Source organism: Penicillium psychrofluorescens (assembly GCF_964197705.1).
Source record: "Penicillium psychrofluorescens genome assembly, chromosome: 5".
NCBI classification, from domain to species: domain Eukaryota; kingdom Fungi; phylum Ascomycota; class Eurotiomycetes; order Eurotiales; family Aspergillaceae; genus Penicillium; species Penicillium psychrofluorescens.
This window is the reverse complement of record NC_133443.1, coordinates 1,761,691-1,779,931: the sequence shown is the minus strand read 5'-3', so window position 1 is coordinate 1,779,931 and position 18,241 is coordinate 1,761,691. Positions and strand designations below refer to the sequence as shown.

The following is an 18,241-nucleotide window of genomic DNA, read 5'->3' as shown; positions in this document are numbered from 1 at the left end:
GCTGACTAACCCTCCTCTCCCACTCGTCGGCTCCCAACTGTACAAGACAACAACAGTTCCCAGTGACCGATCAAGCCGGCCGGGTTTCAAACTATCTTCAATCACCATGGCTTTAATCTACAGGCGCTCACCCTCAGCGCTGCTGCTGCTTCCTCCACCCCCATCCTTTGCTTTCGGCCCGGTGGAGGATGCATTCTCACTCCCGTTGGCCGAGGTCTATGCCAGGCTTGTCCGCATTCTGGATGGCTCCAATCGAATGGCCTCGCTGGATATTGCGCTCGCCATTCCTGATCTGCTTGCCCCAGCGAACAGACCACGGGCCAAGGTCTTTGAGCAGCTCCAGCGCTATCTGACTAGCATCTATACTCTGGTGGGTGCCGTGTGCTCGGCTAAAAACATCGAGCTGGATGCACCCGGTGGCATTGACACCCGTGTGATTTTCGTGGATCACACATCATCCGAGACTGACAGTCCAGAATTTGGACCGGTTCTGGCTCTGAAGAGCCTGGCAACCTCCGAGCGCTCGTGGGACTATGTATTCTACCCAGACATCCCTGCTGGCCGGGTTCTGGCCGTAACTTTTGCCAACCATGCCGAACCCTCGAACAAGAGTTATATGTATAAAAAGATGCACGCTATATACAGCAACACTCACTGGACACTCCCTCCATCTCTGCTGGTGCCCGACAGCCAACAAGCATCCACCCCCCATCATTCTGTGGCGGTGGGCGGCACATTCGACCATCTTCACCTTGGCCACAAGCTTCTGCTGACAGCCACCGCACTGGCATTAGAGCCACCTGAAGAGACGGATCTCAATCCAAGCAGGTCTCTGACCATCGGGGTGACGGGACCTGCATTGCTAGTGAATAAGAAGTATGCCGAGTTTCTCGAGAGTTACAACGAGCGATATGAGAGCACCGCACGTTTCCTGATCGCCATCATGAACTTTCGTTCGATCGAAGAGAACAATGCCTGGATCCGACAAGTGAGCGAACCAGGCTCCAAGGGTCGACATGTTGAGATGACCGGGCAGCCACATCTGTCATTCAAATTTGAGGAGATATCGGATCCGTTTGGGCCTACCATTACCGATGAGAATATCAGCGCGCTGGTCGTGTCCCGAGAGACTCATGCTGGTGGCGCGGCGGTCAATGAGGAGCGGGCAAAGAAGGGGTGGAAGAGCCTGGAGATCTTCGAGGTTGATGTCCTGCAGGCGGGTGAGGCCGCGTCCCCGGATGACTTTGAGTTGAAACTGAGCAGCACCGAGATCCGGCGGCGGCGAATGAATCTGGCCAAGGTTTAGGAGACTGTACACATTATGATGACACCAACAACTCATTATTCGAACATGCAAGTCCGTCACTCGCGGGTGTGACTGTCCCCGCCTAGCCCCTCCATCATGTAGGCCGTAACCCTAACTCACTAGGTTTAACTCTCCAGCTCCAGTCAAACCCACCCACCACCCGTCGTCATCTCCAACACCCAACCAAGACCAACCAATACAACCTGCCCATCTCAACCTGCTGCAGGACTGCGCTGGCTGGCCGCAGACGGACTCGATCATGTGATTCCTGGGCGCTGTCGGCGCCAATGAATTCGCACCGGGTCAGCGCGACGCTGCGCGCTAGGCCGGGGTTTCGGTGATCAGCCCCGGCGCGGTTGGACGTGGTGAGAAGCTGTCCTCGACGCGCCCAGCCCTGCAGGCCCGACTCGTCTGATCTGTACAGGTTGTTTGATTGATTATTAGTGATTGATCGTTTCTTTTTATGCCGCCCCTGACCCCTCTCTTTTTCTCTCTTCTTTGCCCCCAATCTGAATGTCGTTTTTGCTTTTGCTCTGATTTGTTTTTTCCTTCGGTCTGGTTCTCTTCGTTTTCCCCCTTCTCCTCCCATGGTGCTGCTTCTGCCCCAAGCAGCCGACAATTCGGCTGCCCGAATGCGCGCCCATCATGGACCACCAGCCACGGCACATTCATAACCTCCCGGATGAACTCCTGAGCGAGATCCTGTCGTTCCTGCTCGGTTCCGAATCAAAGGCTGTGAATGGCAGCAAACCCCATCCCAATAGTTCCCACGCCATTGAGCCCGGCGAGACCTCCGACCTGGACCGGTTCCGACTCGTATGCAAGCGCTTCATGCGGATTGGATCCCCACGCAAGTTCTCCCGGTTTGTGCTGCGATTCTCTCGAGATGGCTTCCAGCGACTGGAGGATCTGCTGGACATGCAGCTGGCCTGCTATGTAAAAACAATCACGTACATGGTGCGACCCTTTTATCAAGGAAGCGGTACCGGCTCTTCGTGCTTCACTCACACGCCCCCACCCGCAAAATCCGCAGACTAATGCCTGAATACAGGGTGGGCACGCGTGCTGCAATCTCTAGACACCCACATGGCGCCGCTCTCACAAGTACACTCCCGGCGACTGCGAGACCAGAAGGACCTCGTCGAGTCCGGATACGATCTATGGGGGCTCCGGCGGGCACTCCCGGCCTTGGTATCGCTACAGGAAATAAAACTGCTTCGTCTACAAGACGCAGCCCATGATCGTCTCCTCCGTGTCTTCCGCCACCACACCCTCAGAAGAAGCGTGCAGTTCGACTGGGAGCCAGCATGCTCGCGCGCAGTAACAAACCTCGGCATCGCCCTCCTCGACTCCAAATGCAACGCCATCCGCTTCGTAGGGCCCCAAATCAGCCCCGAAGCAACGCTCCGGCTCCTGCGCGCGCCATCAACCACCCTCGCCGCGCTCGGCGGCCGCCTCACCAGCCTTGACATCAACTTCCACTCCACGACCGACATCACCACCACAATGGCCGACCTATCCGGCGTCTTCTACCGGTTCTTCAGTGCAGCCAAGAACCTCATCGCCATCCACCTGGGATTTCCCAACAAAACACCGCTCGATCTAGACCTCGAAGCGCTGTTCCACCATATCCGCTGGAAAACACTCCGCACTCTTAGTCTGCAGGGCTGGCGTCTCGACTCTGACGAGATCATAGCTCTAGCCCGCCGCCACAGACACCAGCTGCGCTCATTCCGCCTCGCAGGAATCTACCTTCGTCAGGGCTGTCGCTGGCGTGATGTTCTCGCCATGCTCCGCGCGGAAATGGAGCAGCTGGACCGCTTGGACCTCCGAGATATCGACTATACCTCCCACTTCGACGCTCTCGCCACCACATCTGGCGTAGAGGTCTTCGATGATCCAGAAGCAGACACAGACGCAGATATCCGACCCGCCCTCCCTGCGCTCCTACCACCGCTCTCATCTCTAACTCTAACGGCGCGCGCCTCGCCGCACTCGGCAGAGTCTCTCCCTGGTCGGGATTTGGCACCGCCACCGACTACCCACACAGTGTACGCACAGCATCGTCGAACCTCCTCGACAGAGATCCTGTCTCTTGAGAAACTGCGCGCCATGTCGGCTGATGACGTCGGTGATGACGGCTGTCATGTCCGGCGCGATCAGTTGGCTCTCTGGGAGGCGTGGGTGCTTTCCACTTCGCAACGCGCCAGCGTACTGCATAATGGGCATCGGTCGTGACGGATTCAGGATCTGTTATTTATACCTACATCTATAGATAGTTTGATACCAGCCCCGGATTGGGATCCATCGAAACAAAGAATTGAATGAGAAGGCCGACGTTTACTTGTGTATATCGGCTACGAGTAGATGGATCATGAGATAGAAAAGACGTCTTGCTCTTTTCTAGTCGAGAGATAAAGTGAGAGCATGAGACTTTTCTGGGGTTTGACAGGAATGATTTATGGCTTTGTATGTCGTACATCTTACATCTTAGCATGGTGCTTTTGTTTATAGCTAGAGATCTTGCTTTCTATGAAGCGTGAATAGAATAAACCAAAGGTGATACCAGATCAAGGACTCATGGACTGAGGTTCATCTCATTTTGATAAATTTGTCCTAATTATATCCAACCATAAAAAAATAGATTTCATCGAAAAACAAAGCTAATATTGGTGTCTCACAATCGTAATTCATATCGGATTAAAATGCATAAGAAACTTTTGTCGCTGTTACCACATGAGGCAATCCACTTAACAAGAGCTCCGATGCAATGAAGCCTTCCGAGAAGCTACAAAAAAGTGACCTATGCGAAACACTGATCCCAATTCCCCCCTTCCCTCGCGAATCTCAATGCGCGGACGAAGTCACCCCGTCGACAGCGGCCAAATCCATCAACAGGGCAGCCGTGCAAGGGGACGACGCGATCGTTGACGAGGACGCGAACATAGGGTTCTTCGTCCGAGGTACCGTCCTCGACATCCTGGGTCTGTTCATCAGAGCACTGCATCATCTCGACGTAAGCACGAGCCCCGAATGGCACGGTCCACGCGGCGGAGTACCCGCCTGCAGCTGCAGCGGATTCAACATGAGAAGTAGGCAAAGGGGCGGTGCCGTTGTACAGGCCCAGCGCGAAGAAGATAGGGATCATGCCGTTGTCATGAGTAAAGTCGGCGTAGAGGGTCGCATTGAGAGGGAAAGTAGCCGCGTCGGGTGCGTCGAGGGTGTGGTTTGTACTTGTGCTATCTTGGACGGCGGATTGTGTGAGACGGGCGATTAGCTCGTTGGCGAATCCGATACCCTGTGCCGGGCCAAGGGAGTTGCCGCCGCCGAAGCCGTAGTACTTGGATAGAGACTGCAGGTAGTTGTACTGGGACCACTCGTGGTCGGTGAAGAGGGCACAGAAGGGGGATTCCTCGCTGGCGTCGGGGGTGCGCGAGACGGTGTCGAATGGGCAGATGTCCATCAAATGAACGACGTCTCTCCCGGAAAGACGAACGCCGGGAAGAGCGCGTCTCAGTCGGCGCTGAATAGGCGGCACGAAGATGCCAATCCAGTGGTCTTCGACCTTTTCGCCTAGTTCGCTGTCCTCAAAGCGCGGGCACGAGCCGTGGTCGAGACTGTTGTTGAAGCCGCTTTCTTCCGGGATCACAACACTGATTTCTGGGGAGGATTGGTGAGGATCCGCATTCTGGTCACTGTCCTTGGCTTTCTGGAATCCCTCGATGAACTTCTCGCCCGACAGCACCACTCGGTCTGAGCCCGATGCACGGATAAAAGGGACTGTCTGCGCAGCCAGCGCCTCATATCGCTGATAGAATTTTACCCCAGAGTCTACCATCTGGTCCTTGCCAAAGGGTGTCAAGTCCTCGCTGATCAGCGAGTAGTTGTAAGACCGCAGAAACGCGTACTTGCCCGTAAATGAGGTTACATTGGCTTGGATGGCAGCGACAAGCTTCGCATACTTGTAGCTTTTAGATTCGGTGGGATACCGCGCGCCATGTCGGGAGAGTACCTGGGCGAATGTGATCTGGCAGCCCGGGGGCACATCGCCCGAGAGACTGGATTCCGAGGCAAGCGAGAAGTAGGGCGAATACATGCCCCAGCGGTGGGAGATGGGCGCAAAGCATTGGTATCCGCCACTACGGGTATTGCATTTGTGCTTGTGCAGGGGAGTGTTGCACACCTCCTGGAAACAGGGAAGTTGGTTGCGCAGGTGACTATACCCGGTCACCAGGTACACGACCGTCAGCAACAGACAGCCAAGGAGCGCCAAAGTGCCCACAATCGTGGACCTCGCTGGCTTCCGGCGCTGTGAGCCAGTGCGTCCACCATTGAGCAACCCCTCCTTCTCCGCGACTGCGCTTTGACCGGAGTCGGATGCCGCCATCGGCTGTTCCCGCATGGAAGGCTCAATGCGTGATTGTGCTAGTTGACCACTGGGAGGCAACCAGGGCGGTCCCACGGATGGCAAGGAACATGTTGGAGAAGGAGAGAAGGGGAGAAGAGAAGGAACCACAGCAGGAAGAGAGGAAGCAACCAAGGTGGTCGCGGGCTAAATGAGATCTGGTGGGTGACCAATCAGAGGGTTGCCCCTGTGGACGTGGACTGGGTCTCAACGGTCGGCCGATGACATGCGGGGACTTGTGGATACTTGATCACTACCGTGTTGTCCGCGGATGAAGAGGTATCTTCAGGTACACACAGGTACCATATACCGTTGTTGATCATAGATAAATGAACGACCATATATATTCAAATATATCCAATCCCCCAGGGACACACAACAAATACACAAAGAGACAATATACTTATACACCCGGCCGAAACAGACAAGGCGCTTTTTGGAATCGCTAATGGAGAACACGATGAGACCCTCTGCCGCAGTCAGGCCAGTGACCGTGTTCCTCTGGGCAGCATGGGAGAATTAAAAAAAAAAATAACACAGACAATAAGAAAAAAAAGAGGTTATTGTCGCCACGCCCCCTGCAGTGGAGGTAGAGTCCCTCCCGTCACGGGCGGCGGCCCAGCAGGTGCAATGCCCCGATGTGTCGGTGGTGCAGGCGAGTATGGCGCTGGACTGCCCGCCCAGCTGCCCGGAGGACGGGTAGGATCGGGGAGATGCGCCGATGACACCGGGCCAGCGGAGCTTTGCTGCGAACTGGATGCAGACCGTGACATGTCTCCTCCGGGTGTCGCTCCTACTTCCATTGGTGCGACGGCAACAGCAGCAGGAGCAGGCGTGGGCGGAGGAGGAGAGACCGGCCGGGCAGACAGTTGGCTCAGGGAACCCGAACGGCTGAGATGGTCGCGAAAGAAGTCTCGCTCGGATCGATAATGATCTCGCTGCCGCATCAGGGCACGAATCTCCTCCGTCTGGCGCCGTATGATCGCGCCACTCTTCTGGATCTCTTCCTCCTGCGCGGTGATGCGCAGCTCAAGCTGCACCTCGTTTCGCTTGCGAGTCCGAAACCGCCTCGAAGCATCGCTGTTGGCCTTGCGCTTCTCCGCCTGGGTGGACGAGCCGGACTTCAAGTCCAGGACGCACGGAATCAGCACCCCGCCGCTGCCCGTAGACTGTGTGTTCTGCGCAGTTAGCCCCAGTCCAACACCTCCTTCGTCAGCGGGCCGCGGGCCAGCCGTTCTGTTCATGGGGTCGGCTGGGCCGTACAGCGGTGCCGTCGAGTAGGCAGCTACGCTGGGAGGGAAGGAGACGGATGCCATGGCGGGAGAAGCGCGCGAGAACGGGCCGGACGTGGAGTGCGGTGTTGTTGGACTCGTTTCCTGGGACGGGCTTGGGCCGGTGCTGGTCCGTCGCGAGTGCAGGGTCGGAGTTGAGTGCAGCGAAGTGGAAACGGGGGGTAATGAGGTGATTGGTCTAAGCATGGAATCCAAGGGTAATGGTGAGGTGGAGGCCAGGCGCCTGGACGGTTCTTGGGAGACCGGGGTCAACGATGACTGGACGACGCTGGATGGACCAGAGCTTCTGGCGGCTCCGCCTACAAACCGAGCCGATGGTGATTCCGGAGTCAGCATGGACTGTGGCTGCGTTCTGGGAGACAATGGCTGCTGCTGCTGGGCGAGAGGATGTACCGGCCGCGCTGAGGGTAAAGAGCCCTGACGCGAACGAGGAGAAGAAGACGGTGCCGGCAATCCCAAAGACTCCCGACGACCTCGAGAGTCAGCCTCGACTGTAGCCTGCTCAGGATGATTCAAGATAGCATGGACGCCAATAGGACGTAGCTGGTTTGAAGACTCCAGCGGCGGTTCAACGGGGCCATATGGATGCCAGGACTGGGGACGAGCGCGCAGAGGCGGCCTTCGTGATGCCCTGCCTACCGGCCCAGCACGCTCGGCATCAGACTGCGGCACATCTTCGGACCGTGAGCCTGGGCGCAGAGGTCTCTGCGACATAGAATCTGGGAGTTCGTCGGCAGGTACCCGCGGGTCAGAGCATGACCAGGCCCCCCTTCTCTCAAGGTCACGTTCTTGAAAGGGAGGACGGTGGTGAGAAAGATATTGATGCGAAGACAGCTTTGGCGAATGTAGCGGGCCGGGATGAGGTGCGGGAAGCACGCTGATGCCCAGAGTCGCCACGGTGAATGGTGGACGACTGCGTGCGTCCTCGTACTTCTCACGATTTCGGCAATTGACAACACTAGTTGCGGCAGTCACCTCTGGGTCTTTCCAAGTAGTTGATTCAGATGATTTTTGTAAATTAGAATAAATAATGACGATGTAATGGACGCTGAGAGGGTCAATCTCCCGTTGTGGGCGAAGGAGTATGTGTAACGATGTGAAGACTAGCAGTAAAGAACAGAAACAAGAAAGAAGAAGAGGACCGGGGACGTAGTAATAAGACTAATTTACATTTTTATTAATATTATTTTTTTTGTCGGGACCGTTGAGATCCAGCGGTGAGAGGAGCGAGGGAGATGGACCCATGATCCATCACCTTGCCTGCTAAGACCCAAAAAGAAAGTCAAGTTGGTCGCTGTTCCGACAGGTTGGAAAGAGGGCAAGCGTTGGGCAGGATCTCCCGGTTAGCGTGTCGGCCCTAGTTAATTTGGTCCTTTTCCCCGGGTGGGAAACAATAATAATATGGGCCATACTAGACCAGCCTCGTTGTTGTTAGTGGAGCACCATTGTTTTTTTTTTTTTTTCGGGCTCTCTCCTCTATCTCTCTCGTGGCCTTGTGTCAAACAAGCTGACGGGGCTAAGTACGGAGTACGGGGCACTGGTCCGGGGAGTGGGCCAGCGCAGGCGAACTACGGGGGGTTAAAAAAGAGAGGGGGGGGGTCAGTGAGCCAACCAGCGATTGGGGACAGGCAAAGCACGAATCAGTCGGACAGGAAGAGCTGCAAGTGCGCCGGATCCGTCACCGCGGCCATGGACAGGGACGGACGGAGTGGAGAACAATGGCAACGAAAAGCTCAAGATTTGGGGGCGAGCACCTTCAGCCCACGACGCTATCCGGAAGGTTCCATAGTCCGGATTCGATAGAATGACGCCAGATAGAACTGATCCATACTGCCTCGGGCCTAGTCGAGCCCCCTGGAGCTGGTCCTGTCAATTTCCGAGAGTTTGGTTTAGTGCCAAGTAGCTCAAATGAACTGGACGATCATGACAGCGAGATAATAAGGGCATTGGTTATGGTTTTGCATGCCGTCAGGGGGCCCGTTGAAGCCGGCCGTTGGAGGAGGAAATCTGGTGGACCTCGCTGTAGATGAACAGAGTGATAGGATATACGTCATCTCACAGGGGCAAGGCTGCTCGTGTCCGTACTGACGACTACCGACACATATACTTACAGCAAGCACTAGTGACAGGCAGCTTCCGCGGAAGGATCCCGGAGGAAGCTAGGACTTAACGATCCCAGGAGGGCTAGGAGTTAACGATCCCAGGAGGGGCCAAATGGGTGCTAGAATCCTCGGGCATGTTCTGTACGTATGACAGTAGCTGTTGATCACAGGCAGATCCTGATGGGGTAGGAGGGGCGCTTAGCAAAATGCGATAGATCGCGAAGGTTTGTTTTGTTTTCAGAGAAGCTCTCAGTAGTGTGTATGTATGTCGCAAAAAAGGCGGCTACGTGCTTTTGACACACGGGCGAATCAGGGGAATGCACCGGGGAAACAATTGCGGTCTGATAGATCCAGCAGACGTGAGTGGCCGGTGGACAATAAGTTTCGGTGGCGCTGTGCTCTCAAACCGCCGTTCCCGCTGCGCCGGAAGAGAGAGGGGGAAGGATGAGGAGAGAACCCCTGTCCTATGCGTGTCATGATGGAAAAGGCCCAAGCAGCTGCTGCGTGGGACACGTGTGTTGACTCTTGAGTTTTTTTGTTTTTTTTTTTTCGTTTTTTTTTCCATCTCTCATCCGCACCGGTCTACTCCCATCTCGTGTTTCCTACCCCTTAGTACCCGCTGCACCCGCCTAGATGGACACCCGCCTGGATAGAACACGGCCTAGAACTTTGACTAGAAAAAAGATCGGATCAAATCTCCGTACCACATCCCAGTCTCACTTGTCGCTCTCACCGTACATCGCCATCTCCGTGCCTGCATCGCCCTGCAGGCCGCTGACGGAGGCAGTGCATCATCGTACGTACATAATCCTCAACCACGAGATCAGTCCTTTGCAATCAGCCCCAGTATGTAAGTGTTGCGTGCCGTCCCTTGCGGGCTGGGCCATGCCGAGTGACGGGGAATAAATGTACAGATATGGGCCGTTTGGTGATCGACGATCCACCCACTCACCCACCAGATGCATCCCGGGATACATGTACATATTCGTCGTCGGATAGACGAATAGGGGCCGATCCGGAAGGCAAAAAAACAAAAAACAACCCGTAGATCTTAGTGTCTATGGGATAAGTGATAGATATAGAGTCAAGATGCAGGTGGATCCATCCACATCACTATGTATAGCTCTTAGCCCTGGAATCGGAACTCGTTCTTGGGCTTCCCCCGGATGCCCACATCAACTCGGTACACTTGCCCACCATACCGGATGGACTGCGGGAACTCCTCATCATCACGGTCATCCTTTGCCGTGGTAATAAACAACTCTGTGCCCACAAAAGTAGGGCAAGTGACGTTGCGCGTCGGCAGGGCGATTTCCCCAATCACCTTCCCGGCCGGCGAAATACGGACCACCTTGCCGCCACCATAGACGGCCGACCAGATACAGTCTTCGACGTCGATGACAAGGCCATCAGGCTCCAGGGGCGCGCCGAAATCAATGTGCACGCGACGATTAGAAATGGCGCCGGTGGCGGCGTCGAAATCAAAGGCGAAGATCTTGGCCGTCAGCGAGTCGGTCAGGTACATGGTGTCATCCTGCGCATTCCAGCCAATCCCGTTGGGGATCGTCACCGGGGCCAGCATGCGATGCAGGCTGAGGTCTGGATCCAGTCTGAACAACACGCCTTCTGGGCCTATGGGTTGGGCTTTGGGGTCATTCATGGCCCCGGCCCAGAACCGGCCGTGGCTGTCGACGGCGCCGTCGTTGAAGCGCATTCTAAGTATAGTGAGTAAAAGATAACTAATCTGAATTCAAACACTCACTTCTCAGCTTTCCCCTGCCCATCTTGTTCGCCCCAGACCTGGCGAACATAGGAGAGTGACCCAGTGGCGCGGTTCAGCCGAGCGAATCCAAACTTGGCCCCTACGACCAGCTGATCCTCGTCAGCGATGTTGGCGGTCACCCTACAAATCAGCAGGAAACAAGTCAGTCAGTGTACAGTGCAAGATGCAGCAAGAAAAAAAACAAAAACCAAAACAAGTAGACAACACACCCGACCGAGGTAGGCGTGTCAATGACCCTCAAGGATTCTGGACCATGGGCCAGATCGAGCCGATAGAGTTTGTGCTCCCAGATGTCAACAAAGCGGAATTCATTGTTAGCCACGTCATGATAGGGACCTTCGAGCAAGGTGCCCGCTATGTCGAGGTAGGGCTAGAGGATTATCGTTATGACATTATTCGTTTTTAGGGGCTGGGACAGGTGTTCCCGCGATCACATACCTCATTGACTGTCCACCGCTGAATGCTAGACATGATGCCGATCAGCTAGCAGAGTGGGACACCGCTATTTTAGGCGGAGTACGGAGTATCCGTTGGTTGGTGTGATCCCCTGAGGAGCTGTGCGTCAAAAACAGGTTGCCTCGGCTAGTCAGGTGAGTCCGGCCGTGGTTAGAGAGTGAGACAGCGACCTCTCGATGTCGAAAAGTCAAAAACTCGACGATCAATGATAGTCTAGGCGGTGGTTTGGGTTAGTGCGGCAGTCCGGCAAGTAAGCGCACAACAGAGTTGTTGAGTGTCAAAGAGGAAAAGGCGGAAAGGACCCCGAACCCCACATTCCACCACAGCTGGGACTGTCAGAAGCTACTATCGGAACTCTCCCCCCTGAATGATTTCGTTCACCAACTACCACAGCCGAAAAATAAATAATAATAATAAAGACTAATAAAAAAAAAACCATTGAAGCCCCTGCAGACACAAAAGTTTCAAAAATCTCACCTGCCAAATCCATGGATGATTTCCGCTCGAATCAACTAACTGCACTGGTAGAACTCCTACTCCTATAGTATCGGTTCTCACCGCTAAACCTCGGAGAAACAATAACTTTGTCCGATTAAGTATGGCTTTTTTCACATGACCAGCTAGCGCTGCATGCATGAAAAATTCGCCCCCCGAGTCCGTCACGGTGTGCTGTGCCTGCATCGCCCCATGTGATGGTCAAAGTGAGGCTGGCCCCCTACGGAAGAGTAGGTAAGAGTACCTACCCTCTTAGCGTCCAGCTAAGGCACTCGTCCCGTGCTGCACGTGTTTTCTCATCGAAACTCAAAAATGATAGGGTAGACATGCATGCATGCACGCCGCAGCCCCTCCCAGCCATTCTTTCCGTCTGACGTGGTGTGGACATGAGACAGTTGGGCATCAATTGTGTCTGGTCCCCCCCCCGGTGCTTATTTACTTATTTTGAACTGTGGCTTAGATTCGGGGCAAAATGACCGCTAGACCAAAAATGCCCTATAGGCAACATTCTTAGTCTATCGTCATTTCCCATCGTGACATGAAACTGTAGATTAATGATCATTGTGTAACAGATCGATAGCCATGTCGTACAGAGTGGCTATACGCTACTAAGCAGCGTGAGATCTCCACCAGCGAGAATCTTCGCCCTAGTTTTCCGATCTTTGTCTCCCTTCTAGCAGAAGAGCGGTGGCGCTCTTCTTCGAGCCAATAAATATGGTGTAAATATACGCAGTAACTCGAGAAGGCGGTCAAATGACAAGATTTTGAGTGGTCTTTCTATCTTGCTACACTTGCAGTCGCTGTCTAAGACGCCTGTGCTAGCTATACACCATCCTGGAGTGTGTATGAGCCAGTTACATACCCTGAGTTGCCACCGTAAACGCCGCCCAAGCCATTCGGTTCTTGTTGAGGAACTCAATAGAAAGTTACGATATACATACTGAGACACTTCGTCCTATGGTCCAGTAATCTATCCTCCCGACCCAGCCACACTCAGTGCGAAAAGAGTCTTCCCAGAGAGAATTTCAAAGCAGCGAATGTGTACTACCATTGGGTGCCGTGGGCTGCTGCAGATGAAGATGATTCTGAAGACGGTAGTGGCGATAACGTTTAGAATACATATAATATAGCGTAAATCCAAGAGAGAGTTCAAGATTCATCATCATTAATATCCAACTTGCTATATCGAGAAATTTTTACAGCTTGGTGCCCATGTTAACGTGAACAGCCTTAATCTGCGAGTAAGCATCCAGACCAGCCTCGCCCAGCTCACGGCCAATACCGCTTTGCTTGACACCGCCGAAGGGGATGCGGAAGTCACTATCATTGCTGCTGTTGATCCAGACCATACCGGCCTCGATCTCCGAAGCGACGCGGTGGGCGCGCTCAATGTCACGGGTGAAGACGGCAGCGCCCAGACCGTACGTGGTATCGTTGGCGCGGGTGACGGCGTCGTCCTCGCTCGTGAAGCTGGCGATCGCGACGAAGGGACCGAACACCTCCTCGCGGTAGATGCGCATGTTGTCCTTGACGTTGGTGAAGATGGTCGGCGCAATGAAGAAGCCGCGCCCGTCGCCGACGTTCTTGTACGGCTCGCCGCCGGAGACCAGCTTCGCGCCCTCGGACTTGCCGCTCTCGATGTACGACAGCACACGGTCGTACTGCGTCTTGGTCACCTGGGGACCCTGGAAGGTGTCGTCGGCGAAGGGGTCGCCGACCTTGCTCGTGGTGGCCACGACCTCCTTGAAGATGTTGACGAACTTGTCATACACGGAGTCGTGGACGAGGATGCGCGAGGTCGCCGTGCACACCTGGCCCTGGTTGTACATGATACCGATGTGGGCCCACTTGGCGGCCTGCTCGAGGTCGGCGTCCTGGAAGACAAGCAGCGGCGACTTGCCGCCGGTCTCGAGGGTGACGTTCTTCATGGTTCCAGCGGCCATCTTCATGATCTCCTTGCCCGTGAGCGTCGAGCCCGTGAAGGCAACCTTGTCGATGCCCGGGTGGGTGACGAGCGCGGAGCCCGCGACGCGGCCGTGGCCGTTGAGGATGTTGATCACACCGGGAGGGAACCCGGCCTCCTTGATCAGGTTCGCCAGGTACAGAATGCTCAGCGGGGTCTGCTCGGCCGGCTTCAGGACAATGGTGTTTCCGCACGCGAGCGCCGGACCCAGCTTCCACGCAGCCATGGCCAGCGGGAAGTTCCAGGGGATGATCTGGCCCACGACACCAATCGGCTGGCGCAGGGTATAGGCGAACTTGGCGGGCGTGGTGCCGATGGTTTGGCCCATCACCTTGTCGGCCCAGCCGGCATAGTACCGGAGGGTGCCGCTGACCTCGCCCAGGTCATCGTTCAGAGAAACAGAGTATGGCTTGCCTAGACTCCTGTCAGCTTGTCCTGCCATTCGATGTGTGGCCATCCATACCGTTATCCCAGGTCTCGATGGTAGCCAGCGTCTCCTTGTGCTGATCGATCAAGTCCGCCAGCTTCATCATCAACATACCACGATCCGTGGCGGGCAGCAACTTCCAGGACGGATCGCGGAGCGCCTTGCGCGCAGCAGCGACAGCAACGTCGACATCCTCGGCGCCGGCGGCATAGACTGAGGTGATCTCGGTCTCGTTTCTGGTGATCAGAGTTAGCGGGGTCCGTACGGTATGTATGACGACATTAGCGAGGTCCAAACGTACGAGGGGTTGATGGAGGCGAACTTCTCGCCGGACTTGGACTTGACGAATTCATTGTTGATGAACAGGCCGATAGGTTGGGTGTAGGAGCGCCCATTCGGGGCAGTCAACTGTACGGAGACGTCGGACATGATGGAGGGGGAGGAGTAGAAATGTCGGGGAGTGCGGTATAGACAAAGAGGTAGTGGCCTTGAGAGGGAGAGAGCAGAGCGGAGGAACATGGGAGGGCAGAAGCGGGGAGTGAAGATATAGCGAAGTTGATAAGTAATAATCGACCCCGTCATAGCTGGCTGTCGGACGACCCGAACCCGTCGCATCGACCTGCTCTTTAGGGCAAGAAGAATGAGCGGCGCTTTTGTTTGGCCCACACATCCGGCCTCGGTCTGAACTGCCACTCTTCTGCACCCCCCACCAACTAACTCTAACTACCGACCGACCTACATACCCTCTACTCGACTACACAATTACCTAACCAGTTCCTAACCAGTTCCGATCCAATTCACTGCGGAATGGCTGATTCCAACATCAATCATGCTACCTCCCTCGAATACTGGAACTCCGTCGCCCCCGACGTCAACGGGATGCTAGGCGGGTTCCCCCAGATCTCGCGCATCGACCTCCGCGGATCATCCAGCTTCCTCGCCAAGATCCGGCGCCTCGTGCCCGCGATCCCTTCCACGGGCGCGCTCCCGCTCGGCGTCGACTGCGGCGCGGGCATCGGACGCGTCACGGAGGGGTTTCTGAGCAACGTGTGTGAAGTCGTGGATGTGGTTGAGCCCGTGGAGAACTTTGCGCGCGTGGTGCGCGAGGGCCCATTGAAGAAAGCTGGGAAGGTGGGCGATGTTTTCGTCGTTGGGTTGGAGAGCTGGGTGCCCGGGAAAGAGTATGACCTGGTCTGGAATCAGTGGTGCCTGGGGCATTTGACTGATGCACAGCTCGTGGCGTATCTGGTTCGGTGTCGGGAGGCGCTGTCGGAGGGCGGGGTGATTGTGATCAAGGAGAATATGTCGACTGCTTCCGATGGCCAGGATGTGTACGATGAGGTGGACAGCAGCGTCACCCGCACCGACGACAAGTTTCGGATGCTGTTCAAGGAGGCTGGGCTGAACTTGATCAAGTCCGAGGAGCAGGCTGGCTTCCCGCCCAGTTTGAAGCTCTTCCCCGTTCGATTCTACGCGCTGCGGCCGGCCACTTGATGGCTAAGGATTCATTGTTTGTGTTTTGTTCTCATTACAGATACCCCCCGTTCATCACGATCCATCGACGCCATATGACAATAGAAATGTTTACTAGAAAGAATCCACTGTGCATTTACTGGCGTTCCGAGTCCTCGCCCGCCAGCTCCAGGATAAACCTCCATTGCGCGGGCGTGACGGACGAAACACTGAGTCGCGATTGTTTGAGCGTCTGGAGATTCTCCAGCGGCTTCCCCGGCTGACCGTGCAATTTCAGGTCGGTCAACGTGACCTGCTTCTTGAACTTGCGGCGAAACTCGACGTGCACGACTACCCATTTGGGAGTGTCCCGCTTCGCCTTGGGGTCGTGGTATGGGTGTTTCGGGTCAAATGCCGATTCTGGGGCGAGGTCAGCACGGGCTCTGATGTCAACGATGGGGGGAGATCGAACCGTCGACGGAATGCTCTCGGACAACCTCCATCATGCCGACCACTCCGGGCACTTTGCAATTGGAGTGGTAGAAGAACGCATAGTCTCCTTCTTTCATCTCGCGCATGAGGTTCCGCGCTGCTGGTGGTCAGATACTATTCACAGTGACATGGGAATATTTCTTACCGACGGGGTTCCGGATTCCTAGTTGAGATCATTAGCAATTGGAGTTTTTGGCGCAGTTGCAGGTGCTCATCAGACATACCATCCCAAGGCTCCGGCTCCTTTGCGTCCGCCAGATCATCAATGGAGAACTTCACATCAACGCCCTTTTCAAACCGCGACTCAGGCTCTGCTTTCATCAACCAGTAGGAACGGCTTGTGTCTTTGGGAGCAGTGCTGGCCACCGGATGCTCCGTCTTGGCTTGCACATCAGCAGCGACGCTGCCCTCAGCGGGGAGACTCTTGCGCGGACGCCCAACTTTCTTAGGTGTCGTAGTCAGAGGCGTAGCACTCTCCACCTCAGCCGGGAGACTCTTGCGCGGACGCCCAACCTTCTTAGGTGCCGTAGTCGTAGGCGCAGCAGCAGCACTACCACTCTTCACTTCAGCGGGGAGACTTTTGCGCGGACGCCCAACCTTCTTAGGTGTCGTAGTCGTTGGCGCGACATCAGCTGCGACACTGCCCGCCTCAGCGGGGAGGCTCTTGCGCGGACGCCCAACCTTCTTAGGTGTCGTAGTCGTAGGCGCAACATCAGCTGCGGCGTTTCCCACCTCAGCCGGGAGACTCTTTCGCGGCCGTCCACGTCCCCTCTTCGGTGTCGTAGTCACGGGCATAGCATCAGCCACGCCACTCTCCACCTCAGCCGGGACACTCTTTCGTGGCCGTCCACGTCCCCTCTTCGGTCCCGGCGACGGCGTGGTCCCCGTATGCGTTGTCTCCGCAATAACCTTGCGCGGCCGCCCACGACCACGCTTGGGCCCATCGGAGTCTTTCTTCGGCGTCGAACTTTCGGGGTTTTTACGTGGTCGGCCGCGTTTGCGTTTCTCGCCGGTCTGCGGTGTCTGTGGCATTGGGATCGATATTAGTTCCTTGGTTGCTGTGGCCGGCACGGGTAGGTGGAGATCGACGAGATCAGAACCGGTGTAACACGGCATCTCTCGGTGAGACAGAAACGCGCTCATGTAGGCACCTACCTGTGCTGTTGTCCCCTCGGCCGCCTTGGAGTCCCGCGCGCGCTTGGCGGGTGCGGGCGCGTCGGTGTCGACGGGTGCTGGGCCCTCGGATTTGCGTTTCGGAGGCATGATGATTGATATCGGGGTGTGGGAGTGGGCAATTGGTTGAGCTAGAGGGTGATTGAATACCGGTGTATCCTGTGTATCTCTGGATGGAGTGTCCAGAGAATGTGTTGACACTGCTGCTCTGGATCAACCACATTTGTTTGTCTGGGGGACCGAGCTTGGGCGTGGATCCATCGGGTCACGTGATGGGCCTTCAGGATCCAGGAACCGTGAATATGATGACTCGGGGAGAGAGGAATTTGTGATTCAGTGAGGGATGGTTTATCTGGTCGTGTAACTCAACTTGGTCGGGATATAAACCGTGGCTGTATCATTATATGCCACGATCCATATACACATGGCCTCATGAACCAGATGTCGATGCCTGGCATATGTCGGACTTCCATTCAGGCAGTACAGCATATCCGCCGATGCCCCACCCCAGCACCAGCGGGTCTACTGAAGAGCAGCCGGGATTTGACCCTTGGCTGCCAGCATTGGTACCTCTGGACGTCCCTCTATTGATCACGTCAGACTCTAGGTTTGCAAGCTGAACAACTAACTCTGCTCCATTCCCGGTCACGAGGGATCGGCTCGGTGCAGAGAATGGAGGATTAATAATTCGACGCCGACACGAACACCGGCAATGGCGCCATCCCGCCAAGTCTCCATTGGTTCGCACTTGTCGGCCGACTTCACACTGCTCAAGGCAGAGTCGGCCGATAGCAGGGGAGAGAGGATGTGTGAAAAAAGGAGAGAGAGCAGGATGACCGAGGGAGTATAGAGGAATCAGAAAATAGACAATCGCGAACGCTACGATCTACGACGG

General features: G+C 55.6%; 8 protein-coding genes across 8 annotated transcripts; 3 read left to right on the top strand and 5 right to left on the bottom strand.

The window, feature by feature from the left end:
• Nucleotides 1-106: 106 nt before the first annotated feature.
• Nucleotides 107-1,306, top strand: PFLUO_LOCUS7936 (uncharacterized protein; the record flags this gene model as incomplete). Its single annotated transcript, XM_073785620.1, has 1 exon — nucleotides 107-1,306. One exon carries the CDS (start codon nucleotides 107-109, stop codon nucleotides 1,304-1,306), a length of 1,200 nt encoding a protein of 399 aa, XP_073641958.1.
• A 645-nt stretch (nucleotides 1,307-1,951) lies between these two features.
• Nucleotides 1,952-3,544, top strand: PFLUO_LOCUS7935 (uncharacterized protein; the record flags this gene model as incomplete). Its single annotated transcript, XM_073785619.1, has 2 exons — nucleotides 1,952-2,288; nucleotides 2,358-3,544. 2 exons carry the CDS (start codon nucleotides 1,952-1,954, stop codon nucleotides 3,542-3,544), a joined length of 1,524 nt encoding a protein of 507 aa, XP_073641957.1.
• Nucleotides 3,545-4,109: 565 nt separating this feature from the next.
• PFLUO_LOCUS7934 (uncharacterized protein) lies at nucleotides 4,110-5,708 on the bottom strand (the record flags this gene model as incomplete). The annotated part of the gene is made up of 1 exon (XM_073785618.1): nucleotides 4,110-5,708. The coding sequence occupies one exon, from the start codon at nucleotides 5,706-5,708 to the stop codon at nucleotides 4,110-4,112; it is 1,599 nt and encodes a 532-aa protein (XP_073641956.1).
• A 563-nt stretch (nucleotides 5,709-6,271) lies between these two features.
• Nucleotides 6,272-7,339, bottom strand: PFLUO_LOCUS7933 (uncharacterized protein; the record flags this gene model as incomplete). The annotated part of the gene is made up of 1 exon (XM_073785617.1): nucleotides 6,272-7,339. The coding sequence occupies one exon, from the start codon at nucleotides 7,337-7,339 to the stop codon at nucleotides 6,272-6,274; it is 1,068 nt and encodes a 355-aa protein (XP_073641955.1).
• Nucleotides 7,340-10,231: 2,892 nt separating this feature from the next.
• PFLUO_LOCUS7932 (rRNA-processing protein cgr1) lies at nucleotides 10,232-11,359 on the bottom strand (the record flags this gene model as incomplete). Its single annotated transcript, XM_073785616.1, has 4 exons — nucleotides 10,232-10,820; nucleotides 10,868-11,008; nucleotides 11,098-11,258; nucleotides 11,327-11,359. The coding sequence occupies 4 exons, from the start codon at nucleotides 11,357-11,359 to the stop codon at nucleotides 10,232-10,234; spliced, it is 924 nt and encodes a 307-aa protein (XP_073641954.1).
• Nucleotides 11,360-13,035: 1,676 nt separating this feature from the next.
• Nucleotides 13,036-14,658, bottom strand: PFLUO_LOCUS7931 (mitochondrial aldehyde dehydrogenase; the record flags this gene model as incomplete). Its single annotated transcript, XM_073785615.1, has 3 exons — nucleotides 13,036-14,216; nucleotides 14,266-14,465; nucleotides 14,531-14,658. The coding sequence occupies 3 exons, from the start codon at nucleotides 14,656-14,658 to the stop codon at nucleotides 13,036-13,038; spliced, it is 1,509 nt and encodes a 502-aa protein (XP_073641953.1).
• A 378-nt stretch (nucleotides 14,659-15,036) lies between these two features.
• Nucleotides 15,037-15,723, top strand: PFLUO_LOCUS7930 (uncharacterized protein; the record flags this gene model as incomplete). Its single annotated transcript, XM_073785614.1, has 1 exon — nucleotides 15,037-15,723. One exon carries the CDS (start codon nucleotides 15,037-15,039, stop codon nucleotides 15,721-15,723), a length of 687 nt encoding a protein of 228 aa, XP_073641952.1.
• A 115-nt stretch (nucleotides 15,724-15,838) lies between these two features.
• On the bottom strand, nucleotides 15,839-17,436 carry PFLUO_LOCUS7929 (uncharacterized protein; the record flags this gene model as incomplete). The annotated part of the gene is made up of 4 exons (XM_073785613.1): nucleotides 15,839-16,101; nucleotides 16,154-16,270; nucleotides 16,319-16,336; nucleotides 16,398-17,436. The coding sequence occupies 4 exons, from the start codon at nucleotides 17,434-17,436 to the stop codon at nucleotides 15,839-15,841; spliced, it is 1,437 nt and encodes a 478-aa protein (XP_073641951.1).
• Between the last annotated feature and the right edge of the window lie 805 nt (nucleotides 17,437-18,241).